The following is a 19,831-nucleotide window of genomic DNA, read 5'->3' on the forward strand; positions in this document are numbered from 1 at the left end:
TTCGGTTTCCCCTGAAATGGTGGGATTCCCCGCCCCCATCAGGTAACCTGGAGCCAGCCAATCAACATGCGCCTAGCAAGAAAAAGGGAACCTATCAGGGGAAAGCTGAAAAGCCCACGAACGCCCAAGTTTGAAAAAAGCCCGCGAAGGTTTGGGCCAATAAGATTACTTTGCAAACATGTAACCAATCCGCTTAAGCCAGCTACCAACTGCTTATGCACACCTTATAAATTGGGTAACAGCTTGAGCTCAGCGCTCTCTGACCCCGTACCACTGCGTTGGACGCGCGGCGGGAGCCCTGACTCGAGTCAGCAATAAACTTCCCTTTTTTTGCGAGTTGCATTGTCTTGGAAGCCTTCTCTCTTCCTGCTCAGGGATTCGGACATCGGGCATAACATTTGGGGGCTCGTCCGGGATCCCTTGACTGGGGAAAGAGAACACTTCCAGGACAGAGGGGAAGGATAGATAATAGCACCGGTGCTCAGGCAGGACAGGAACAGTCCAGTGTAAATCCGAGGCCCTGCTGAGAAGCAGGAAGGTATCTGGCACAGGAGAAAGCTTTCTATAAAGGGGGAACGGATTGGACGTTCCAGCCGGCGCAAGACCGAGGCCAGCGAGCGCGCTGGAAGGCTGCCGGCTCTGCGGGAAGGGGAGTTCCTCTCCTGATCCCGAGTCTGGTGAACAGTGGACGCCATTCGGTAAGATAAACCTGCTACCGGGAGGCAAGAGAATTCAGGGGGCCCGAAAACCCAGCGCTATGTTATCGGCCGACGTTTGTCTGTCTGTGTGTTTGCCTTCGGCTCTCCGTGTTTGTGTATGCCGGCATTGTCTCTGGTCCTCCTCCTTCTGAAATACATCTGAAGTTTTGTGTCTCTATAGAAGGTTTTCTGAGAGACTGTATTCTTGTATTTAAGGGAGTGTCTGATGAGGACTGCCAGGTTTATATGTGTGTGTTTTAACTCTGTTCTGTGTTGTGATTTGTGATGTCTTGGTATGTTTTTGTCTCTGGGTAATATTTTTTAGGTTAATTTATAAATGAGCTCTATCTAATTGGCTTAGAAAAAGGTAGGCGCTTACAAATCAAATAATTAAACAATAAATTCCAGGTTCAGGTGAACTGGGAAGTATTCAGTATTAAATACCTGATATTAATGTTTGTTTGTTGACCTATCTAATATAGACATGTCTTAGAGTAATTAACATCAAGTGAAATGTTTTCATTGTACCTAGGTTTAATATAAGTTAAATATTATGCCTGTTACAGGTTTGTCGACAAGGAAATTACCTCGAGTAAAAAAACTTCTAAAAAATGTAAATGAGGTATGAGTTTGTATATAAACTCTATTAAGAATAATTATTCTTTAAGAATATCTGTTTAAAATAGTCTCTCCAGATTGGTGTAACTTGAATTTCTAAGGGTTGTGCTAAACTAAGTATTGGAAGTCTATTAAATAATTAGGTCATTTCCAAATGAAATAAGATTTTGAAACATTTACTACTAAACACTGATTTCCTTTTACAGAAAAACTAAAGAGATTTGGGACTATAAATGAATAATGTTTGATGCCATCCTAAAATGTTTTAAGAAAGCAAGGGTTTTAGAAATTATCACTGGTATTTATGCTCACCAATCTATAAAATGCTAATATAAAAGTTAGCTCTTGGTTGCTAAAGGAAAGCAAGGAAGTGTGCTTTCAGTAAAAAAAAAAAAAAAAAAAGTATGAAAAATACTAAAAAGAGTTATGCATGATCAGGATTTTCTAAAATTGGATTACAATTAGTTAGATAAATGGATTTTGTTAGGAATGACACGGTCATAAGAAAACTGGTTAGAGCCAATTAGGTCCAAGATGGCGGAGCTGACTTTCACTAGACCTTGAGCCTTGGTATTTGCACCCATTGTGACATATCAACAAGCTAAATGATACACCCACCAACATTGACTAAATCTGACCAAATGTTCTAAAGCTTTTAATTGATCTTTTCGATAAAACTTCCTGAATCGAATTCTTTTGAAGTTCCTTTGACATCTAGCTAACTTTGGGGTGTTTCAGAGGGCCCCTGAAACATCCCAAAGAGAGATATTAAACTGTTTATTTGGTTGGTTAAATTACATGAAAAAGATTATCAAATGAGTAATAAATCCACTCATGTTATAATGTATGAAAAATTACTAATACAGATATCCTAGAAATTATATGGAGTTCTTAACATTTTGATATGTCTTGGTATTCTAATGAAAAACCTGATGACTTCACAAAAGTTAACAAAGGACTGAATGAACCAGCGAATATGCTTATAACTTTTATGGTTTCTATCTGAAAATTACAGGTTTGAATCTTGTGTTTTCCGGGAGTAGGGAAAACCTTCCTCTCAAACTAATTATGAAAATAATTTGGTAAAATTATACGTTATAAACAAAACAATTATATTTTCTCTCTATCTGACTCCTCCAGAAATTTGAAACTCTTAGGTTTCCAGTAAGTTTATCAAATGAGCTAGGAAGGTTATCTCACTAACAGGTACAAAAATCTCAAGGAATTTTTGAGACCTTAAAAAGGGAAGAGTTCACCTAGATTTGTTAGGCAAAATCTGTGATAAGCCTTTGGTGTGAGTTTCCCAGCCCTGTTTTATATTAAAAGTTCAGTCTGAGATCCTATAAGTGTTTCAGCAAAATAAAAAGTCTATGATCAATTATGGTTATATAAATCATCAGACCAAAATTAGTGAAAACAGACCTATTTTGCAAGCAAACTAGCCTTAATTTGGTTGTATTTGATAAAAATGAGGGTAACTTTAGGGAGAAAAAGATATTTCAAAAAATGTTAAATCCCAGTTTGTTAATGGAGGTCTGCATGTAGTAAGACTCATTTCTTGGATAGTTCTTTGCTGTTATGTGATATTAATGTGAAAGTTTGTTTCTGAAGCTTATCTCAGTAATCTATCTTTGGATGAAGATCAGATGCCTCATGACCTGCAACCAGGACTGGAAAAAGACATAATTTAAGAGACATGTCTCCAACCTGGATGGAAGGACTTTTTATCAGGTACTCTTAACTAGCTCATGCACAATGAAACTGAAGGGAAATTAACTCTTAGATTAATTCCCACTTCCAAAGGCCCCTACACTGGATTGGTCTATAGAGAAGACAGCTGACCTGATCTCACCTTAAAATGATGCTCAAACAGGAGAAACTACACTACACCAGGATGAGAAGACAACGACATCAGAGGTAGACAGCTTGTCCAAGATGCTGGACCTGATTCGTATGATCATTTATAATGTTTTCTTGACTTCTTAGACCTTTGCATATAAATCAAATGCTTTTCTATCATAGGCCTGATTCTATGCTAGTTTTAAAAATCATTCCAATTGTTAGGTTTGTGGCCAATTACCTGTATCTAGTTCTGGGTTACCTTGGTAAATTTCTCTACTACAAGACTCTAACTGGTTGGCCCTGAGGAAATTTACTTAAAAAAAAAATTATAGTCATATTCAGGTCACTGTGATACTACTAGATGGGATCCCCTCACTGGGCCAATTAATAATGCCTACTCTGACTCTGGCCATAAATTTGAGCCTTTTTCTATTACTCAAGCTCAATCAGAGCAACAAGAAAAGTTTCAGCAAAGGAGAAAGAAATCTCCCACAATTATGAGATGGATTTATATAGATAACACCAGGCTATGGTAATTTAGGTTTAAAGTCTCCTCTGTGTTGGAAACAATTAAATCATACTAAGGATAATCAGTCTAGTAACACTAGAAAACTGGGCTATGTGCCTTATAGATGGTGGTGCCAATGTATAATTTCCCTGAAAGATAAAGATTCGTACAGAGTAGACTAAGTCAGATGACCTGGGATATACTGGGCTACATCTAATGGAAGCTCTTAAGTCTTACTTGTGACTTTACTAATACTGCTGGCTATGTTCTTTGTATTTCACCTGTTTTACAAAATTGCTGTTTCTTACACTGCCAAATGTGTGACTGAGACCTCTGATAAAATAATATATAGTTCCCTATGAGATTGATGATGATGACAGTGTAACTCTAGATATGAGAAAAAGCAACAAGAGGGAATGTTTTCCTGGACCAAGAGGCTAGTAAGACAGGTGGTCCAGAGAATTTTAGATACTGTTTTATGGCCTAGTCCAGTAACAGCACATTGAGAGGCCGGTCGACAAAATCTTTGCCAAACCTGAGAATGGACATTCTCAGCACCATGGGATAAAATGGTCATGAAATGCCCCCCTCAAAGTCGTGGTCAAGTTTATGAGCAAAAAGGGGCTCTGCCAACTGAAGATTGACACTTGCCATCTACATCTACAGAGATTATATCATGGCCACTGCAACTGCTGACTTTCAACGGCCCTGAAAGGAGTTCAGGGTGAAGATCAAGAATGAGGTGTTCCGTGCTCTGGGAAAAACTGGCAAAACAGGCCTTCAGATAGTTAGATATTTTCAAGAGATTTTATGAGTCCCAATTCTTGCATCTTCTCATACCTAGAGAAACACTGACATCATTAATGGTGCCATCTGCTTTGGCTATTAAAAAAAAATTTTACAATTAAAAGTCAAAATAGAGTACTCAGCTATGGTTCAGACATCCTGAAAAATAAACAGATGTTACTATGGGTGTAATTTCAGATTAGACATTGTATTGCTAAACACTTGAGTTTTCTGAGTCGTGTCAGGCTTAGATGCCACCATTCTCAAAACAATGTCTGCTAAAAGCTAATAACTTCTACCTTACTTTTTATAAAACTAGACAACTGGCCACCTGGCTACAAGTCTCCCTGGAGTGCCAGGTCCAGACTGGGTTTCAGGCCTATTCTTCTAAAAAAGAAATATACATAACAATGTCTTTTGAGTTCTTCTACAGAACTGGAGCCCCCACCCAGGTGGAAGATGGTAACTTCAGACTAAACATAAGATTCCTAAAACACAGCTCTGTTGCTTGACCACCAGCCAATCATCCCAGCGGTGCCTCCTGTTTCTGGGGACCAGTGATGACCATCCTGTTAGGTCTCCTGTTTGGCCCCTGTCTATTTTACCTCTGAGAGGCGCCAACAGTTTCAAACTAAGTTGCTGTTATTACAAGAGTAAAAGCTGGTTTCAGATATAAAACACCCCAACTTAGGTCAGGTATAGAGAGACTTCTGCTCTGCTAGGCAGGCCTACGCCCAGGCACAGCAGGAAGAAGTTACAGAAGAAAGAGACCTCCGCCCCAAATCCCAAAAAGCATCTTGAGTATGAAGTCTCTCAAGGGGGAGTTGTTAGGAAAAACACACTGCCTGTCCGTCCACCTAATGTTACTCAGATCTCAATATTCGACTGTCCCCACAGATGATATAAAAGACCCATGATTGGGCCTTCCATAGAAACAAAGACAGGGGGGAATGTGGGGCTGCTGGGGCTGGCAGGCGGCCCGGACCTGGGTTTCGGTTTCCCCTGAAATGGTGGGATTCCCCGCCCCCATCAGGTAACCTGGAGCCAGCCAATCAACATGCGGCCTAGCAAGAAAAAGGGAACCTATCAGGGGAAAGCTGAAAAGCCCGCGAACGCCCAAGTTTGAAAAAAGCCCGCGAAGGTTTGGGCCAATAAGATTACTTTGCAAACATGTAACCAATCCGCTTAAGCCAGCTACCAACTGCTTATGCACACCTTATAAATTGGGTAACAGCTTGGGCTCAGCGCTCTCTGACCCCGTACCACTGCGTTGGATGCGCGGCGGGAGCCCTGACTCGAGTCAGCAATAAACTTCCCTTTTTTTGCGAGTTGCATTGTCTTGGAAGCCTTCTCTCTTCCCGCTCAGGGATTCGGACATCGGGCATAACACAGACCAGCACCCATGGCTTTGAGCAATGGAGAGCTTCTTAAAGAGTTTAACTTGTGAGTTTAGTCCTTTTGTTTGTGCTGAGTCCACAGAATTTTCCTAACAGGAAGGGACTGTCAGGGAAATGTATGCCTCAAAGGAAAATCATAGCACACCTTTAGTGTCATCTGATTCTGATTCAATGAGATGTATTTTACAATTTTGTAAATTGTAGATAACTGACAGCAATAAAAAATAATTCCTGTCTTGTTCAGTTGCTAAGTTGTGTCTGACTGTATGCAACCCCATGGACTGCAGCACGCCAGGCTCCTGTCCTCCACTATTTCCTGGAGTTTGCTCAAATTCATGTCCATTGAGCCTGTGATGCTATCTATCTCTTCCTCTGCCGCCCCCTTCTCCTTTTGCCTTTACTCTTTCCCAGCATCAGGGTCTTCAATGAGTTGGCTCCTTGCATCAGGTGGCCAAAGTATTGGAGCATCAGCTTTAGCATTGGTCCTTGCAATGAGTATCCAGGGTTGATTTCTTTTAGGATTGACTGTTTGATTTCTTTTAGGATTGACTGTTTTTATCTCCTTGCAGTCCAACAGACGCTCAAGAGTCTTCTCCAGCATCACAATTTGAAAGCATCAATTCTTCCTGGCTCAGCCTTTTTTTTAATGGTCCAATTGCTGTCTCAGAGGAGCCTGGTGGGCTACAGTTCATGGGGTCGCAGAGTCAGACATGACTGAGCTGCACACACAAACACTCTTTAATAGACTTTTATTCCCTATTTGACTGGAAGGAGTTTCTAGTGCCACTTCCATAACCATAGCAACCGGAGCTTAAGGTAAACCCACAGAATTCCTGAAACCCCCACTGCCTCTCCTTTGGGATGACCAGAAGGGAACAGCACTAGGCTCCTTTCTTTCCCTCTTCCCTCTCATTCCTCCCCATCTTCCTCCTTTTGCTCTGACCCTCTTCCCTTCCTCTTCTCAGATTCGCTTCCTCCTGGAACCGCCTGGACGTTCCTCCACACGCTCCTCACACACACACACACACACACACACACACACACGCACACACACCACTACACACACACACACACACACACACACACACACACACACACATCCACACACCCACACACACACACACACATACACACACACACACACAGAGTTTCCGCCCGGACGTTCCTCCACACGCTCCTCCACACGCTCCTCCACACGCTCCTCCACACACACACACACACACACACACACACACCTCTCCTCCACACACACACACACACACACACACACACACACACACACACACAGAGTTTCCGCCCGGACGTTCCTCCACACGCTCCTCCACACGCTCCTCCACACACACACACACACACACACACACACACACACAGAGTTTCCGCCCGGACGTTCCTCCACACGCTCCTCCACACGCTCCTCTACACACACACACACACACACACACACACACACACACACACACACACACACACACACACACACACACACAAACACACACAGAGTTTCCCGCGCCCGGACGTTCCTCCACACGCTCCTCCACACACGCACATACACACACACACACACACACACACACGCTCCTCCACACACACACGTACACACACACACACACAGAGTTTCCCGCACCTCTCAAGGTGGTACAGGGGCCACCCTCCGCCAGGGCACGTCCAGGATTGGGTCACTCACACCCAGACCAGCCTCCGATGTCGCAGAGGGACGCTCTTAACTTGCAGTGGAAAGGAGGGTTTCCTAAAAAGAAGGGAAGAGGGAACATTACAAAGTTCTATTCAGTAAAAACAAAAAACTAAACCTAATACATAGTTTCAATGTAGCGAGTGAAAAAAGTAAATGTCATTTAGAAAATGAGCAAGCCCTGACGCTGCAAGCATTGGTGGTTCAGTGGTAGAATTCTCGCCTGCCACGCGGGAGGCCCGGGTTCGATTCCCGGCCCATGCAAGGCTGTTTCCGTTTTTTTCCTTATCATTCTAATTTTGAAAATTCTAATTTTGAGCTCGGACATTTTCTATTATCGGATTTTGACCTATTCATATAGTTTGTGACCGTAACACCCGCAATCACTTCTGCCAGGTGAGAGGGGCAGACGGGTTGGGGACTGGCTGTTTTCCTAACAGAAACATCCAATTTTCTGCCTTCAGAATATATAAAATCAATCTGTTTTGGATTCATTCTTTTGTTTGTAGCATAAGTAAAATCAACGAATGGGCTTTGAAAGAAAAATCTCCCCAGTTCCTAAAAAAAAAAAAGGGCCCTTTACGTAAAATGTATAAAGGGATTACTTTAAGTGCTTAATACCGTGTTAAGCAGAGTGGCGCAGCGGAAGCGTGCTGGGCCCATAACCCAGAGGTCGATGGATCGAAACCATCCTCTGCTAGGCCTTTTGTATTTTTCCCGGGGGTGGGGCGGGGTAGTGGTGGTGGGCCGGCGGCGGTGCGAAGAAATGAAAGACTGTTAGCAACCCTGTTGCCGTCTTTCTATACCTAATGAAAACGTGGGTAATCCAGGAGTAAATTTTTATTCCAAGAAAATTTTGAGACGAAAATAATTCACAAATCAGAAGAGCTTTAATGTCAGGTGCCGTATCTCAGAGAGCAGAGAATTAGTGTTAACCCATCTTTACCTACTATCGTACTGTAAACAAGAACTTAAATTTAGAGCTAAATAAAACCATGTATAGCTAGTTTCAGTTTCAGAAATTTGGTTAAAGGGAGTTGGAATTTATTTAGAATAACAATTCTCAAAAATCCCTCCCCGCTGCTCTTTTTTCCTTAACCCATCTCTATGTAGTATAAAGGTATAGTTTACTTTATTCATTCAGTATTTTGTCCCCCTGTGATTGCCGTAGTATCTAGACCATGGCCTGTCACATCTTAGGCACTGTTTGTTTGTTAACTACTCGAATAGCTACAATTTCTAATACACCAAACAATACTATATATTGTTATTTTTCACCTTTTAAAAAACTACAAGGGTACAAAAATGACCACACAAAATCTATCTACTGTTTGACATTATGATATATTCACTGCAAATATCCTTTATATTTAAAGAAAACAACAACACATAAAATTGAAGCACCCTTCAGCTACATCCCCAACCCCAACATCCCTTTTCTTAGGGTAACTCTATTGTGATTTTGATATGCATATCTCCTATTCCCCCAACTTCCCGTTTTTTCTTTGGATGAATAATTTTTATTTACCAAGAGCCTGAGAACAAGTCATATTATGAAGTTTTTATTTAAATAACACAATGCTTATTCAAAAGCATTGACAACGTATCTACATGAAAGGCTTTTCTTTATAATACCATTGATTATGCCTATTTCTATGCAACAATCTATAGCCAAACATGAGAATACCTAATATCTACATAAATGTCTGAAATGGAAGGCCAAAGGGTCATATTTGATTTTCACTTGGTTCTAAAGTGAATTCCTTGGTGGTCCAGTGGCTAAGACAACATGCTTCCAACACAGCGCCAGGCTTCCATTCCTGATCAGGGGGCTAGATCCCACATGTTGCAACAAAGATTGAAGATCCTGGGGGCCTCAGCTAAGATCTGGTACAGACAACTAGATTCATTAACTAATAATAAATTGTAAAGGCAACTTCTTTGTCAACTTGGCAACAGATGCTTTAGAAATCCTGTCATTAAAGCCCTTTTATCAACTGTATTTTTTTCCACATTAAAGTCCTATAACTGTATAGAATCACTATATTCATTTCAGGTGCCAGGTGAGATCTCATTTCATTTTCAATCTGCTTACACTGATGCCCATGGCAAATACAATCTCCATCTGAGATGGTTCTTAAAATACTATCCTCAGTAGCAAGTTTTCTAATCTCACAGATCACCAGAGGCACATGTGATTAATCTAAAGGAAAACATTTGTCAAGAAAGATGAAACAATTCACTGTTTTCTTCTGGGTTCTATTTAAGAATAAATTTTAAGACTGTTCTTGGATATTGTAATCATAGATTGAGCATCTTCTCAAAGTGGAAAATTCATGCTCCCTCCCAGCAAAAATCAGGATTTTGTCAGGTGTTTAGATTTACAGAAAATATTCAAAATTTACCGTTTGAGGACCATAACTAGTGTGTCCATGACCCTCTTGTTTTATTTATTTTAGGGTACAGAATACTTGATTTTTGACTTCTTTTTATTTGGACGGCTCTGACCAGGCCACAAAACAATACCTCTCTCCCTCTTTCTCATGCCCACAAGTGACTTCTGGGGAAGCTAACTTAAATCCAGTGATTAAACGGAGACAGAAATGATCACTTTACTTATTCCAACTTACTGTCAGTAAAAAGTCGAAGCATTTCAACTGGATCTGGAAAACCCAAGGCCTCTAATCTGTCTTTCTATTTTCTTGCCACAAGATGGCAGAAGAGGGCAATACTTATATCACCCACCGAAGGTAATTCTCCCTCAGATCCCTTAACAGTGGAAGGAAAAAAATCTCAGAAAGAGCAAATAATAGAGGCGATGAATAGGAAGTCGATGGGTTCAGGATGAAATCAGCGGACTGCTCTTGCCAGCTTCCAAGACCTAGGGACAGGGGCGCAGGTACTGGAAAGAGAGGGGCGAATGACAAACTCGTATATTTTGCAGGACTCATTGACACGTTGGCATGACTTGCAGAAGACTTGTTGCCTGTGACAGGGACAAAACTGTTCATCTGAGATAGGTCCATATCCCCAACTTTAAGGGAAGCAACAAAGGGAAAAACACGAAATGTTGCAGTCTTAATTGGGGATATGGATGTAGGGGCTTATTTTGCTGTTAATGGGGAGGGGAAAAAAAAGAATTACAAAAGCAATCATTTGTTGGTGAAAGGGGATGCCAGGGTAGCGGAAGATGTTAATGATTCCAACTGAAATGAATTTAGGCACCACTGAAAGATGCAGAGGAATGGGGAATTGAAGGACTTGCGATCATGCCTGGAGAAATTCCATTCCGTAATAATCCTAATTAGCCCATGCGTTAAATAAACATGCCCTTCTCTTTAATACTGAGTTCTCTGACTTCTTTCGCGGGATTTTAAATTGTGGACTCAAGACACTACCAGAAAGCTGCTCCCCCGGCCAAATGAGTCCTGGATGTCTCCCTTCCGTTGCATCCTGATTAAACATTGTAAGAACGCGGCTTTCCCAAGCTGCTGGGTTTCTTGTTCAACATTTTCTCTTTAAGTACCCTCCGGGACCTTTAATATTCCCATAGCACTATGACATAAATCATTTAAACTCACCCTAAGATCTTCGTAGACAGGGCTAATGTTGCCGTACCTATTCTGTAGAGGATAGGAAATAGAAACAAAGAGGCAATTTCGCCCAGGATCCGACTGCAGAACACAGAACCGTTAATTTTCAGTTTTATGGCTCTAGGCTCCCGAGCCTTGTGCATTCCCCAGGACAAAGCTAGTAATTTACTTTCGAGAAAATCTCTACAAAACGCGCAAAACTGTTGGCAGAGTATCAGGCCAATTGCAACACACGGCGGGCTTTTCAAATACTACTGCTGCCCAATCAGATATGGGGGGCGTTACTCACTTTGAAAAAAATTTTTGGTTGCTGTAGGGCAAAACTGTAAATCCTTTTCAGTGGGGGCCAAATAAGTAAGTAAAGTCGCTCAATCAGTCCGACTCTGCGACCCCATGGACTGTAGCCTACCAGGCTTCTCTGTCCATGGGATTTTCCAGGCAAGAGTACTGGAGTGGGTTGCCATTTCCTTCTCCAGGGGATCTTCCCGACCCAGGGATCGAACCCGGGTCTCCAGCATTGCAGACAGACGTTTTACCGTCTGAGCCACCAAATAACCCATACTAAATTTGCATGGCAAGTTTTGCGCTCAATTGCAGAGCCATGATCGACTGAGGCCCCATAGCATGCCAGGCTCCTCTGTCCATGGAATTTTCCAGGCAAAAATACATTGCCTAAATGCTTATCCAAGACTGCTTGTTGAGAGCTGTAAAAAATTTTACGGCCTTTTCCGTCATCAAACCAGCTGCGTAACCTGAGTGAAACCAGACCACAATCAAGTGCACCAGCTATTTCTCTGAAAGTGTAGGTGGCTCTGAAAAGAGCCTTTGGGTTATGTAGGGTTGCGAGCCGGCTCACTTGGAGCTGGTGTACTTGGTGACGGCCTTGGTGCCCTCGGACACCGCGTGTTTGGCCAGCTCCCCGGGCAGCAGCAGGCGCACGGCCGTCTGGATCTCCCTGGATGTGATGGTCGAGCGCTTGTTGTAATGCGCCAGGCGCGACGCCTCGCCCGCGATGCGCTCGAAGATGTCGTTGACGAAGGAGTTCATGATGCCCATGGCCTTGGACGAGATGCCGGTGTCCGGGTGGACCTGCTTCAGCACCTTGTACACGTACACGGAGTAGCTCTCCTTGCGGCTGCGCTTGCGCTTCTTGCCGTCCTTCTTCTGCGCCTTGGTCACCGCCTTCTTAGACCCCTTCTTCGGGGCAGGAGCACTCTTGGCTGGTTCAGGCATGCTGACAAGAACTACAAAACCTCTGAGAAACACAGAATGGAGTCCCTTTTATAGTCACAAGGCCATATGCAAATAAGTCTTAGTAAACTTATCTGTCTGATTGGTGAATACTAATGATGACGTCACTACAACATTGTCCAATAAGAGCACGCGTTGTAAGAAATTGCGTTTGTCTTGTTTAAAATGGGAAGACAACATTGGCCAATGGGATGGCTGCTTTTTCGCGCTCCCTGTGGCTATAAATTGTGAGTTCCTTCGCTTTAGTCGTTTCTGGTGTAGCTTCTGAATACTGCACAATGTCTGGACGTGGCAAGCAAGGCGGCAAAGCTCGCGCCAAGGCCAAGACCCGCTCTTCGCGGGCCGGTCTCCAGTTCCCCGTGGGTCGAGTGCACCGTCTTCTCCGTAAGGGGAACTACGCTGAGCGGGTCGGGGCCGGGGCCCCGGTGTACCTGGCGGCGGTGCTGGAGTACCTGACGGCCGAGATCCTGGAGCTGGCGGGCAACGCGGCCCGGGACAACAAGAAGACGCGCATCATCCCGCGCCACCTGCAGCTGGCCATCCGTAACGACGAGGAGCTCAACAAGCTGCTGGGCAAAGTCACCATCGCCCAAGGTGGTGTCCTGCCCAACATCCAGGCCGTGCTGCTGCCCAAGAAGACCGAGAGCCACCACAAAGCGAAAGGCAAATAAGGTCTGAATTCATACTCCAACTTCTAAGAACAAAGGCTCTTTTCAGAGCCACCCATAACTTCTGTGGAAGAACTGAGCACTCTCTTGAAACCTGTCATGCCTGGCTAAGATTACAGTACTGTACATGGAATATGTAGTCCCCATATTGACTGAACATGCATCAACATTGGTAAAGACCAATTCTCAGTTTACTCCACTGTAAAACCATGACACTGCCAGCCTTTATCCTCTCCCCAGGGACACATTTCCGACGATTATTCCAGCATTAAACCAATTTTGTTTCTGGGTCTTTATCATTAGAACCCAATGGTCCAATAGTTAAAACTTCATTGTTTTTCAGGGTTACCTCTTTACAAAAAAAAAAAAAAAAACACCTAATTACTTGATCAGTGTAAACTTGGTGTCCCTCCAGGACTTCTGGTCAGTACACAGTTTACATATTGAAGTCCAATTATTCGCATCAAAATAAATTAATCAAGTTAGATAGCCACTTACTAGTATTCAAGCACACAGCAGGGCCCCCGCCCTCTTCCCTACACCACGCTGGGCAAAAGTGTCTTCACAGGACCAGTGTGCCAGTCTATTTTGAAACTTTATTTTAGGTCTTGATACAAACATGAAATGTAGATCTTGATTCAGTTATGAAGTCAACTAGTTTTTTAGAGACTAGCAAATACTTTACTGTAATTTCCCCCCATATTATCTGAAAAGAGAAAAAGACCCCAATGAAAATGCATTTCTTTTAGAACAACTTAGTTCCTGACTTCCAAAAATTCTGGACCAAATTCCTTTTTTACTAGTGAAATCAATATTTCAGTCGAAAACCAAAAACTCAGACAAGATACAGTGCAGTCATAATTCTTCCCTGCGAAAATACAAAACACAAGGTAAGAGGACAGAAAACAAAACCTTTTCAGGCAATGGCACCCCACTCCAGTACTCCTGCCTGGAAAATCCCACGGACGGAGGGGCCTGGTAAGCTCCGCAGTCCATGGCGTCGCTAAGAGTCGGAGACGACTGAGCGACTTCACTTTCATTTTTCACTTTCATGCAATGGAGAAGGAAATGGCAACCCACTCCAGTATTCTTGCCTGGAGAATCCCAGGGACGGGGGAGCCTGGTGGGTAGCTGTCTATTGGGTCGCACAGAGTCGGACACGACTGAAGTGATTTAGCCCCTTAGCAGCAGCAAGATCCAAATGAAAATCGGTTTTTAACCAATCAGGTTACTCCAGCAAAGTCTGGCCAATCAGGATCGGATCATCTGTATAAAGTCTCGACCTGGAAGCGGTCGTTCAGTTGCTGCTTCCGCGACACTACTTTCGAAGTATGGCTCGCACAAAGCAGACGGCTCGCAAGTCCACCGGCGGCAAGGCTCCTCGCAAACAGCTCGCCACCAAGGCGGCCCGCAAGAGCGCGCCGGCCACTGGCGGCGTGAAGAAGCCGCACCGCTACCGCCCCGGCACAGTAGCTCTGCGCGAGATCCGCCGCTACCAGAAGTCTACCGAGCTGCTGATCCGCAAGCTGCCGTTCCAGCGGCTGGTGCGCGAGATCGCGCAGGACTTCAAGACCGACCTGCGCTTCCAGAGCTCGGCCGTGATGGCGCTGCAGGAGGCGTGCGAGGCCTACCTGGTGGGGCTGTTCGAGGACACTAACCTGTGTGCCATCCACGCCAAGCGCGTCACCATCATGCCCAAGGACATCCAACTTGCTCGCCGCATCCGCGGGGAGAGGGCATAAGTTGTCCTTAACAGGTTTGTGGGCATTAGCTTCCTCCCAAAGGCTCTTTTAAGAGCCACTTCCGTCTTCACTGAGAACAGCTGTTGCACAAGGATAGCTTTTCCTAAAGCAGGGAAATTTTATCCAGGATCTACATAATCACAATACAGGTATGAAACGTACTTGCCAAGGCTGATCACGCCGTGGTAATTTTGTGAAAGGTATTTTTTAAAACTTATAATAAGAGCAAGAGTGTCCCCACCCGTAAGACCACCTGGGCCCTGTCTGAATTCTCCAGTGTAAAGATCTCACAAGTCAGCAAAACTGCCAACCTGAGTATCAGAGCCGAGAACAACTACCTCCCCCAGTAGCCTCAGGATGCAGAGCTCTGATTGACTGTCCTATGTATGTACTGTGCTTGGAGGGACAAGTTCTAATCAATTACTGATTAAACTGTCCGGGGTTCAAGGAGGGGCAGAGTATATCTAGGTTAAGTCAAGCAATGTGGCCCAGGATCTAGCAATAGTGGGCTGACCTCTTAACGTAACTGATAGTCAATTTGTTTTACACAACTCCAGAAAATGATGAATCCGGTCGAAGCTGGCTACAGGGTGTTCAACAAACCAAGCCTTTTTGAGAACTGCATTTCTCACTGTTCAACGGTAGCACCTGGTAACCCTGCAGGATCAAGTTCTAAGCTGTTTATTCACCCCCATTCCAAGATTTGATGTTGGGAAATTAATATAGTCCTCTGGCTTTTATTTGCCATCTTTCAGGAACCTCCTAACACAGACAAGCACGAAGAGCAATCCACAGGCGTAGTGTTCAGTCGCTCAGTCTTGTCCGACTCTACTACGCCATGGACTGCAGCACAACGGGCTTCCGTGTCCTTCATCTCCCCGAGCTTGCTCAAACTTGCGTCCATTGAGTCGGTGATGCCATCCAACCATTTCGTTCTCTGTCGTCCCCCCTTCTCCTGCCTTCAGTCTTTCCCAGCATTGGGGTCTTTTCTAATGAGTTGGCAAGAGCATCAGGTGGCCAAAGTTTTGGAGCTTCAGCTTCAACATCAGTCCTTCCAATGACTACTCATGACAGGCATCATGCATGCCATCAACATTTGGTGACTTTCTAGAGGTAGAAGCCACAGTGAGCCTGTTCGAGGTAGTAATGCCCTCCAGACCACTTGTGGGCTTATCCCATACCTGACATCACACTCACACCTATGAAATTCTAGGACCAGGAGAGTATTCTCCTAAGTCTGTGTGAACCTATTTTTATAACTTTTTATTTTATATTGAAGTATAGCTGATTATATAGCCAAATGTGATAGTTTCAGGTAGATAGCAAAGGGGCTCAACCATTCATATTCACATATCCATTCTCCCCCCAAATCCCCTCTCATCCAAGCTGCTACAAAATATTGAGCAGAATTTCTTGTACTAGAGAGTAGGTAGGTCCTGGTTGGTTATCTGTTAATATCTTAAATATAGCAGTGTGTACATGTCGATTCCAAACTCCCTTTCTATCCTTTCCCCCTGCTTCATTCTCTATGTCTGTGAGTCTGTTTCGTAAATAAGTTCACTTTTATCACTTCTTTTTTAGATTCTGCATATAAGGGATGTCATACGATATTTCTCCTACTCTGTGTGAAATTGTTTTAAATGTAAAATTTTGCCCCTTTTCTCTCACCATATACACCCAAAAAAATTTTCACCACTGTTCACTGATGGTTCTCCGGAATAGAAAAAGCCTGACACAAGCAGATGCTCATCAAATTCTATTTGAGTGAATGTAGTTCTGATTTGCAACACTATAGACACAAGATAGCCTCAGGTAATTACTTAGTGCTTCCCACCTCCTGCATTGTGCATTTCATCCAAGATACTTCTTGAATTCTTTGGGGAATAGGTATAATACTGATGACAGGAATTATATAAAACTTGATAGTTTCCAAAGTATTTTCACATGTGTTTTCATTTGTGAACTTGGTGATAGTTCCCCAGATTTCAAAAATATACATATTAATCCTTCACTAGCTCTAGAAAAGTCAGTCTTTTCTGAAGGTAGCCAAGTGCTGGGAAGACAAAGCCAATAGATCTCAGTTTGGGATTCTTTGAACAAACCCTCAAAGGAAATGAGGAGATCTGTATAAGCCTCCCACATCTGTAGGAAAATAAAGTAAGAGTAGTTGTTTAAGGAAAAAAAACCTACTAGGTAGAAAAGCCTGTTTTCCTATAAGTGGAAAGGCAGAAGTTAGGCTGGTTTAACATTTTGCAATTCCTCAGTAAGGATATCTGGGATTCGGATGCCGATTGAGATCTGAAGTTAAGAAGTGCACTATGGCTCAGTGAGGACATGCTCTATTAGAAGCCTAAGGTTGGTTGTAGAAAAGATGGTTTTAGGGAATGTCCAAAAATTCTTAAAAAGAAAGAAAGAAATTAGAATAACCACTAAAACCAAAGGCACCAACTCTGAGTACGTTTTAAAAACACGACTTGCAGAAAATGAGTGTCTTGGCCTGCTCAGGCTACTGTATCAGAATACTACAGACTAGGTGGCTTATAAATAATAGAAATGTATTTCTCACAGCTCTGGAGGCTGGGAAGTCCAAGATAAAGGTGCTATCAGATTTAGTGTCTGGTAACAGCCCTCTTCCTAACTCATAGATGGCTATTTTCTCCATGCGTGGAGAAAATGGGGTCTCTTTTATAGAGGCATGAATACCACTGATGAGGGCCAGGTAGTTAAAACCTAAGCCCCTTCCCAAAACCCTACCCTCCAAATACCCTCACATTAGAGATTAGATTTCAGCATATGAATTTTGGGGAAACAGAAACACTCAGTCTATAGAAACCAGTCTGCTTTTAAAGATTAGAAGCTTAGGAACTGTGTTCGTAGCCTCTGACCCTATTGTAAACCCACGGGGGTGAGACAGGAGGGGACTCCTGCTCCAGGGACCCCAATCTATCTCTTGATTTTTATTTTCTCAATATCCATCCAACCCTGGAGATGCTAGTAAGGTGAAGTGAATGAAAGGGAATCAGAGTGTCTGGCAGTTATTATCTGATATATTTAGGCATGAAAAGTGATTAAATCAGGAGACAGAAGGGACTATGAAGACCATCATTGGTCACATTGTATTACAGAATTTTGGAAACAAGGTAAGGCAAAACAAGGAGAGAGGGTTAGGCATGAACAGCCATGTATATTAGAGAATACATTTAGGACTTGAGAGAGCCTTGGGAGAAAGTAAGGGGTTTCTTAAAGGGTTTTGCATTTCTGGCTTCAAGTCATGAGCAGACTAGAGCAGGGCAGAGTGGGGACTTCACTGGTAGCTCTGTGGTTAGGATTTGGTGCTTTCACTGCTGTGGCTCAGGTTTGATCCCTGCTGAGGCAAATAAGATCCCAAAAAATGCAGGGCAAAAAAATAAATAATAGAAGGTGTAATAAGGTGAAGGAGCCAGTAGAGTCTACATCCTCAAATTTCTTTAACTGAAATAGTACATGGAGGCATAGATGCCTGAGGAACCTTTGAGAATGAAAGCAAGGATGGTTATTGCTCTGGGGTAGGACCAAGGAAGAAGGAAAATTTTGTGCTTGCCTGTCTCATATTTAAGATTCTGACTTGGTAAAAGGCCAACTGTGTTGAGAAGCAAGACTGTATGTAATGGAAGAAAAGATTTGAGAAGTTAAGCTCATGGAGTGGAAAACACTCCAAAGGGCTAGTTTTGGATTAGTGTATGTCTGCATGTGTCTTTGTGTGTTTATGTGTAAATATATATGTGTCTGGAGGACAGGAGAAATGAGAATTAGGAAAGGCACTAATTACTAGTAAATAAACTAACTTTGAATGAAGAACAATGCAAGAACAATAATGATAGCTTATGGTGAACGATGTTGGATTTGTGATCTCCAAAGAAGATTTAGCTTCAGGACCAGGGACCAGGCTTGATCACTCAGAGCTTTTGTGTGGCAGAAGTTTTATTACAGTGAAAAAGGACAGAGAAAGCTTCTGACATAGACATCAGAAGGGGGCAGAGAGTGCCCCACTTGCTAGTCTTATCAAGGCCTTATATACTTTTACCAGACCCACTCCCACAACATACATCTTAAATAACAAGATTAGTCAGAAGGTTCTTGTTAAGAAGGAGAAACATGTCCTCAGGTCAAACAACAGGGAGGGAACACAGCCCTGCCCATCAACAGAAAATTGGATTAAAGATTTACTGAGCATGGCCCTGCCCATCAGAACAAGACCCAGTTTCCCCCTCAGTCAGTCTCTCCCATCAGGAAGCTTCCATAAGCCTCTTATCCTTATCTATCAGAGGGCAGACAGAAGGGAAAAATCACAATCACAGAAAACTAACCAATCTGATCACATGGACCACAGCCTTGTCTAATTCAATGAAACTATGAGCCATGCCATGTAGGGCCACCCAAGATGGATGGGTCATAGTGGAGAGTTCTGACAAAACGTGGTCCACTGGAGAAGGGAATGGCAAACTACTTCAGTATTCTTGCCTTGAGAACCCCATGAACAGTATGAAAAGGCAAAAAGATAGGACACTGAAAGATGAACTCCCCAGGTCAGTAGGTGCCCAATATGCTACTGAAGATCAGTGGAGAAATAATTCCAGAAAGAATGAAGAGACGGAGCCAAAGCAAAAACAACACCAGTTGTGGATGTGACTGGTGATGGAAGTAAAGTTGGATGTTGTAAAGAGCAATATTGCATAGGAATCTGGAATGTTAAGTCCATGAATCGAGGCAAATTGGAAGTGGTCAAACAGGAGATGGCAAAAGTGAACGTAGCCATTTTAGGAATCAGTGAACTAAAATGGACTCAAATGGGTGAATTTAACTCAGATGACCATTATGTCTACTCCTGTGGGCAAGAATCCCTTCGAAGAAATGGAGTAACCATCATAGTTGACAAGAGTCTGCAATGCAGTACTTGGATGCAGTCTGAAAAATGACAGGATGATCTCTTCATGTCCAAGGAAAACCATTCAATATCACAGTAATCCAAGTCTATGCCCCGACCAGTAATGCTGAAGAA

At 43.2% G+C, this 19,831-nt stretch overlaps 3 protein-coding genes and 2 non-coding genes across 5 annotated transcripts; 4 read left to right on the forward strand and 1 right to left on the reverse strand.

The window, feature by feature from the left end:
• Positions 1 to 7,732: 7,732 nt before the first annotated feature.
• Positions 7,733 to 7,803, forward strand: TRNAG-GCC (transfer RNA glycine (anticodon GCC)). The gene has a single exon. It is a non-coding gene; the product is annotated as a tRNA-Gly (tRNA).
• A 364-nt stretch (positions 7,804 to 8,167) lies between these two features.
• On the forward strand, positions 8,168 to 8,239 carry TRNAM-CAU (transfer RNA methionine (anticodon CAU)). The gene has a single exon. It is a non-coding gene; the product is annotated as a tRNA-Met (tRNA).
• Positions 8,240 to 11,937: 3,698 nt separating this feature from the next.
• LOC110123627 (histone H2B type 1-C/E/F/G/I) lies at positions 11,938 to 12,371 on the reverse strand. The gene has a single exon (XM_020871709.2). It carries the CDS (start codon positions 12,363 to 12,365, stop codon positions 11,985 to 11,987), a length of 381 nt encoding a protein of 126 aa, XP_020727368.1. The 5' UTR covers positions 12,366 to 12,371; the 3' UTR covers positions 11,938 to 11,984.
• A 243-nt stretch (positions 12,372 to 12,614) lies between these two features.
• Positions 12,615 to 13,112, forward strand: LOC110123617 (histone H2A type 1). Its single transcript, XM_020871696.2, has one exon. The coding sequence runs from the start codon at positions 12,662 to 12,664 to the stop codon at positions 13,052 to 13,054; it is 393 nt and encodes a 130-aa protein (XP_020727355.1). The 5' UTR covers positions 12,615 to 12,661; the 3' UTR covers positions 13,055 to 13,112.
• A 1,258-nt stretch (positions 13,113 to 14,370) lies between these two features.
• LOC110149081 (histone H3.1) lies at positions 14,371 to 14,945 on the forward strand. Its single transcript, XM_020911419.2, has one exon. It carries the CDS (start codon positions 14,383 to 14,385, stop codon positions 14,791 to 14,793), a length of 411 nt encoding a protein of 136 aa, XP_020767078.1. The 5' UTR covers positions 14,371 to 14,382; the 3' UTR covers positions 14,794 to 14,945.
• The last annotated feature ends 4,886 nt before the right edge of the window (positions 14,946 to 19,831 follow it).

This window comes from Odocoileus virginianus, unplaced genomic scaffold (assembly GCF_023699985.2).
Source record: "Odocoileus virginianus isolate 20LAN1187 ecotype Illinois unplaced genomic scaffold, Ovbor_1.2 Unplaced_Scaffold_29, whole genome shotgun sequence".
Lineage (NCBI taxonomy): Eukaryota > Metazoa > Chordata > Mammalia > Artiodactyla > Cervidae > Odocoileus > Odocoileus virginianus.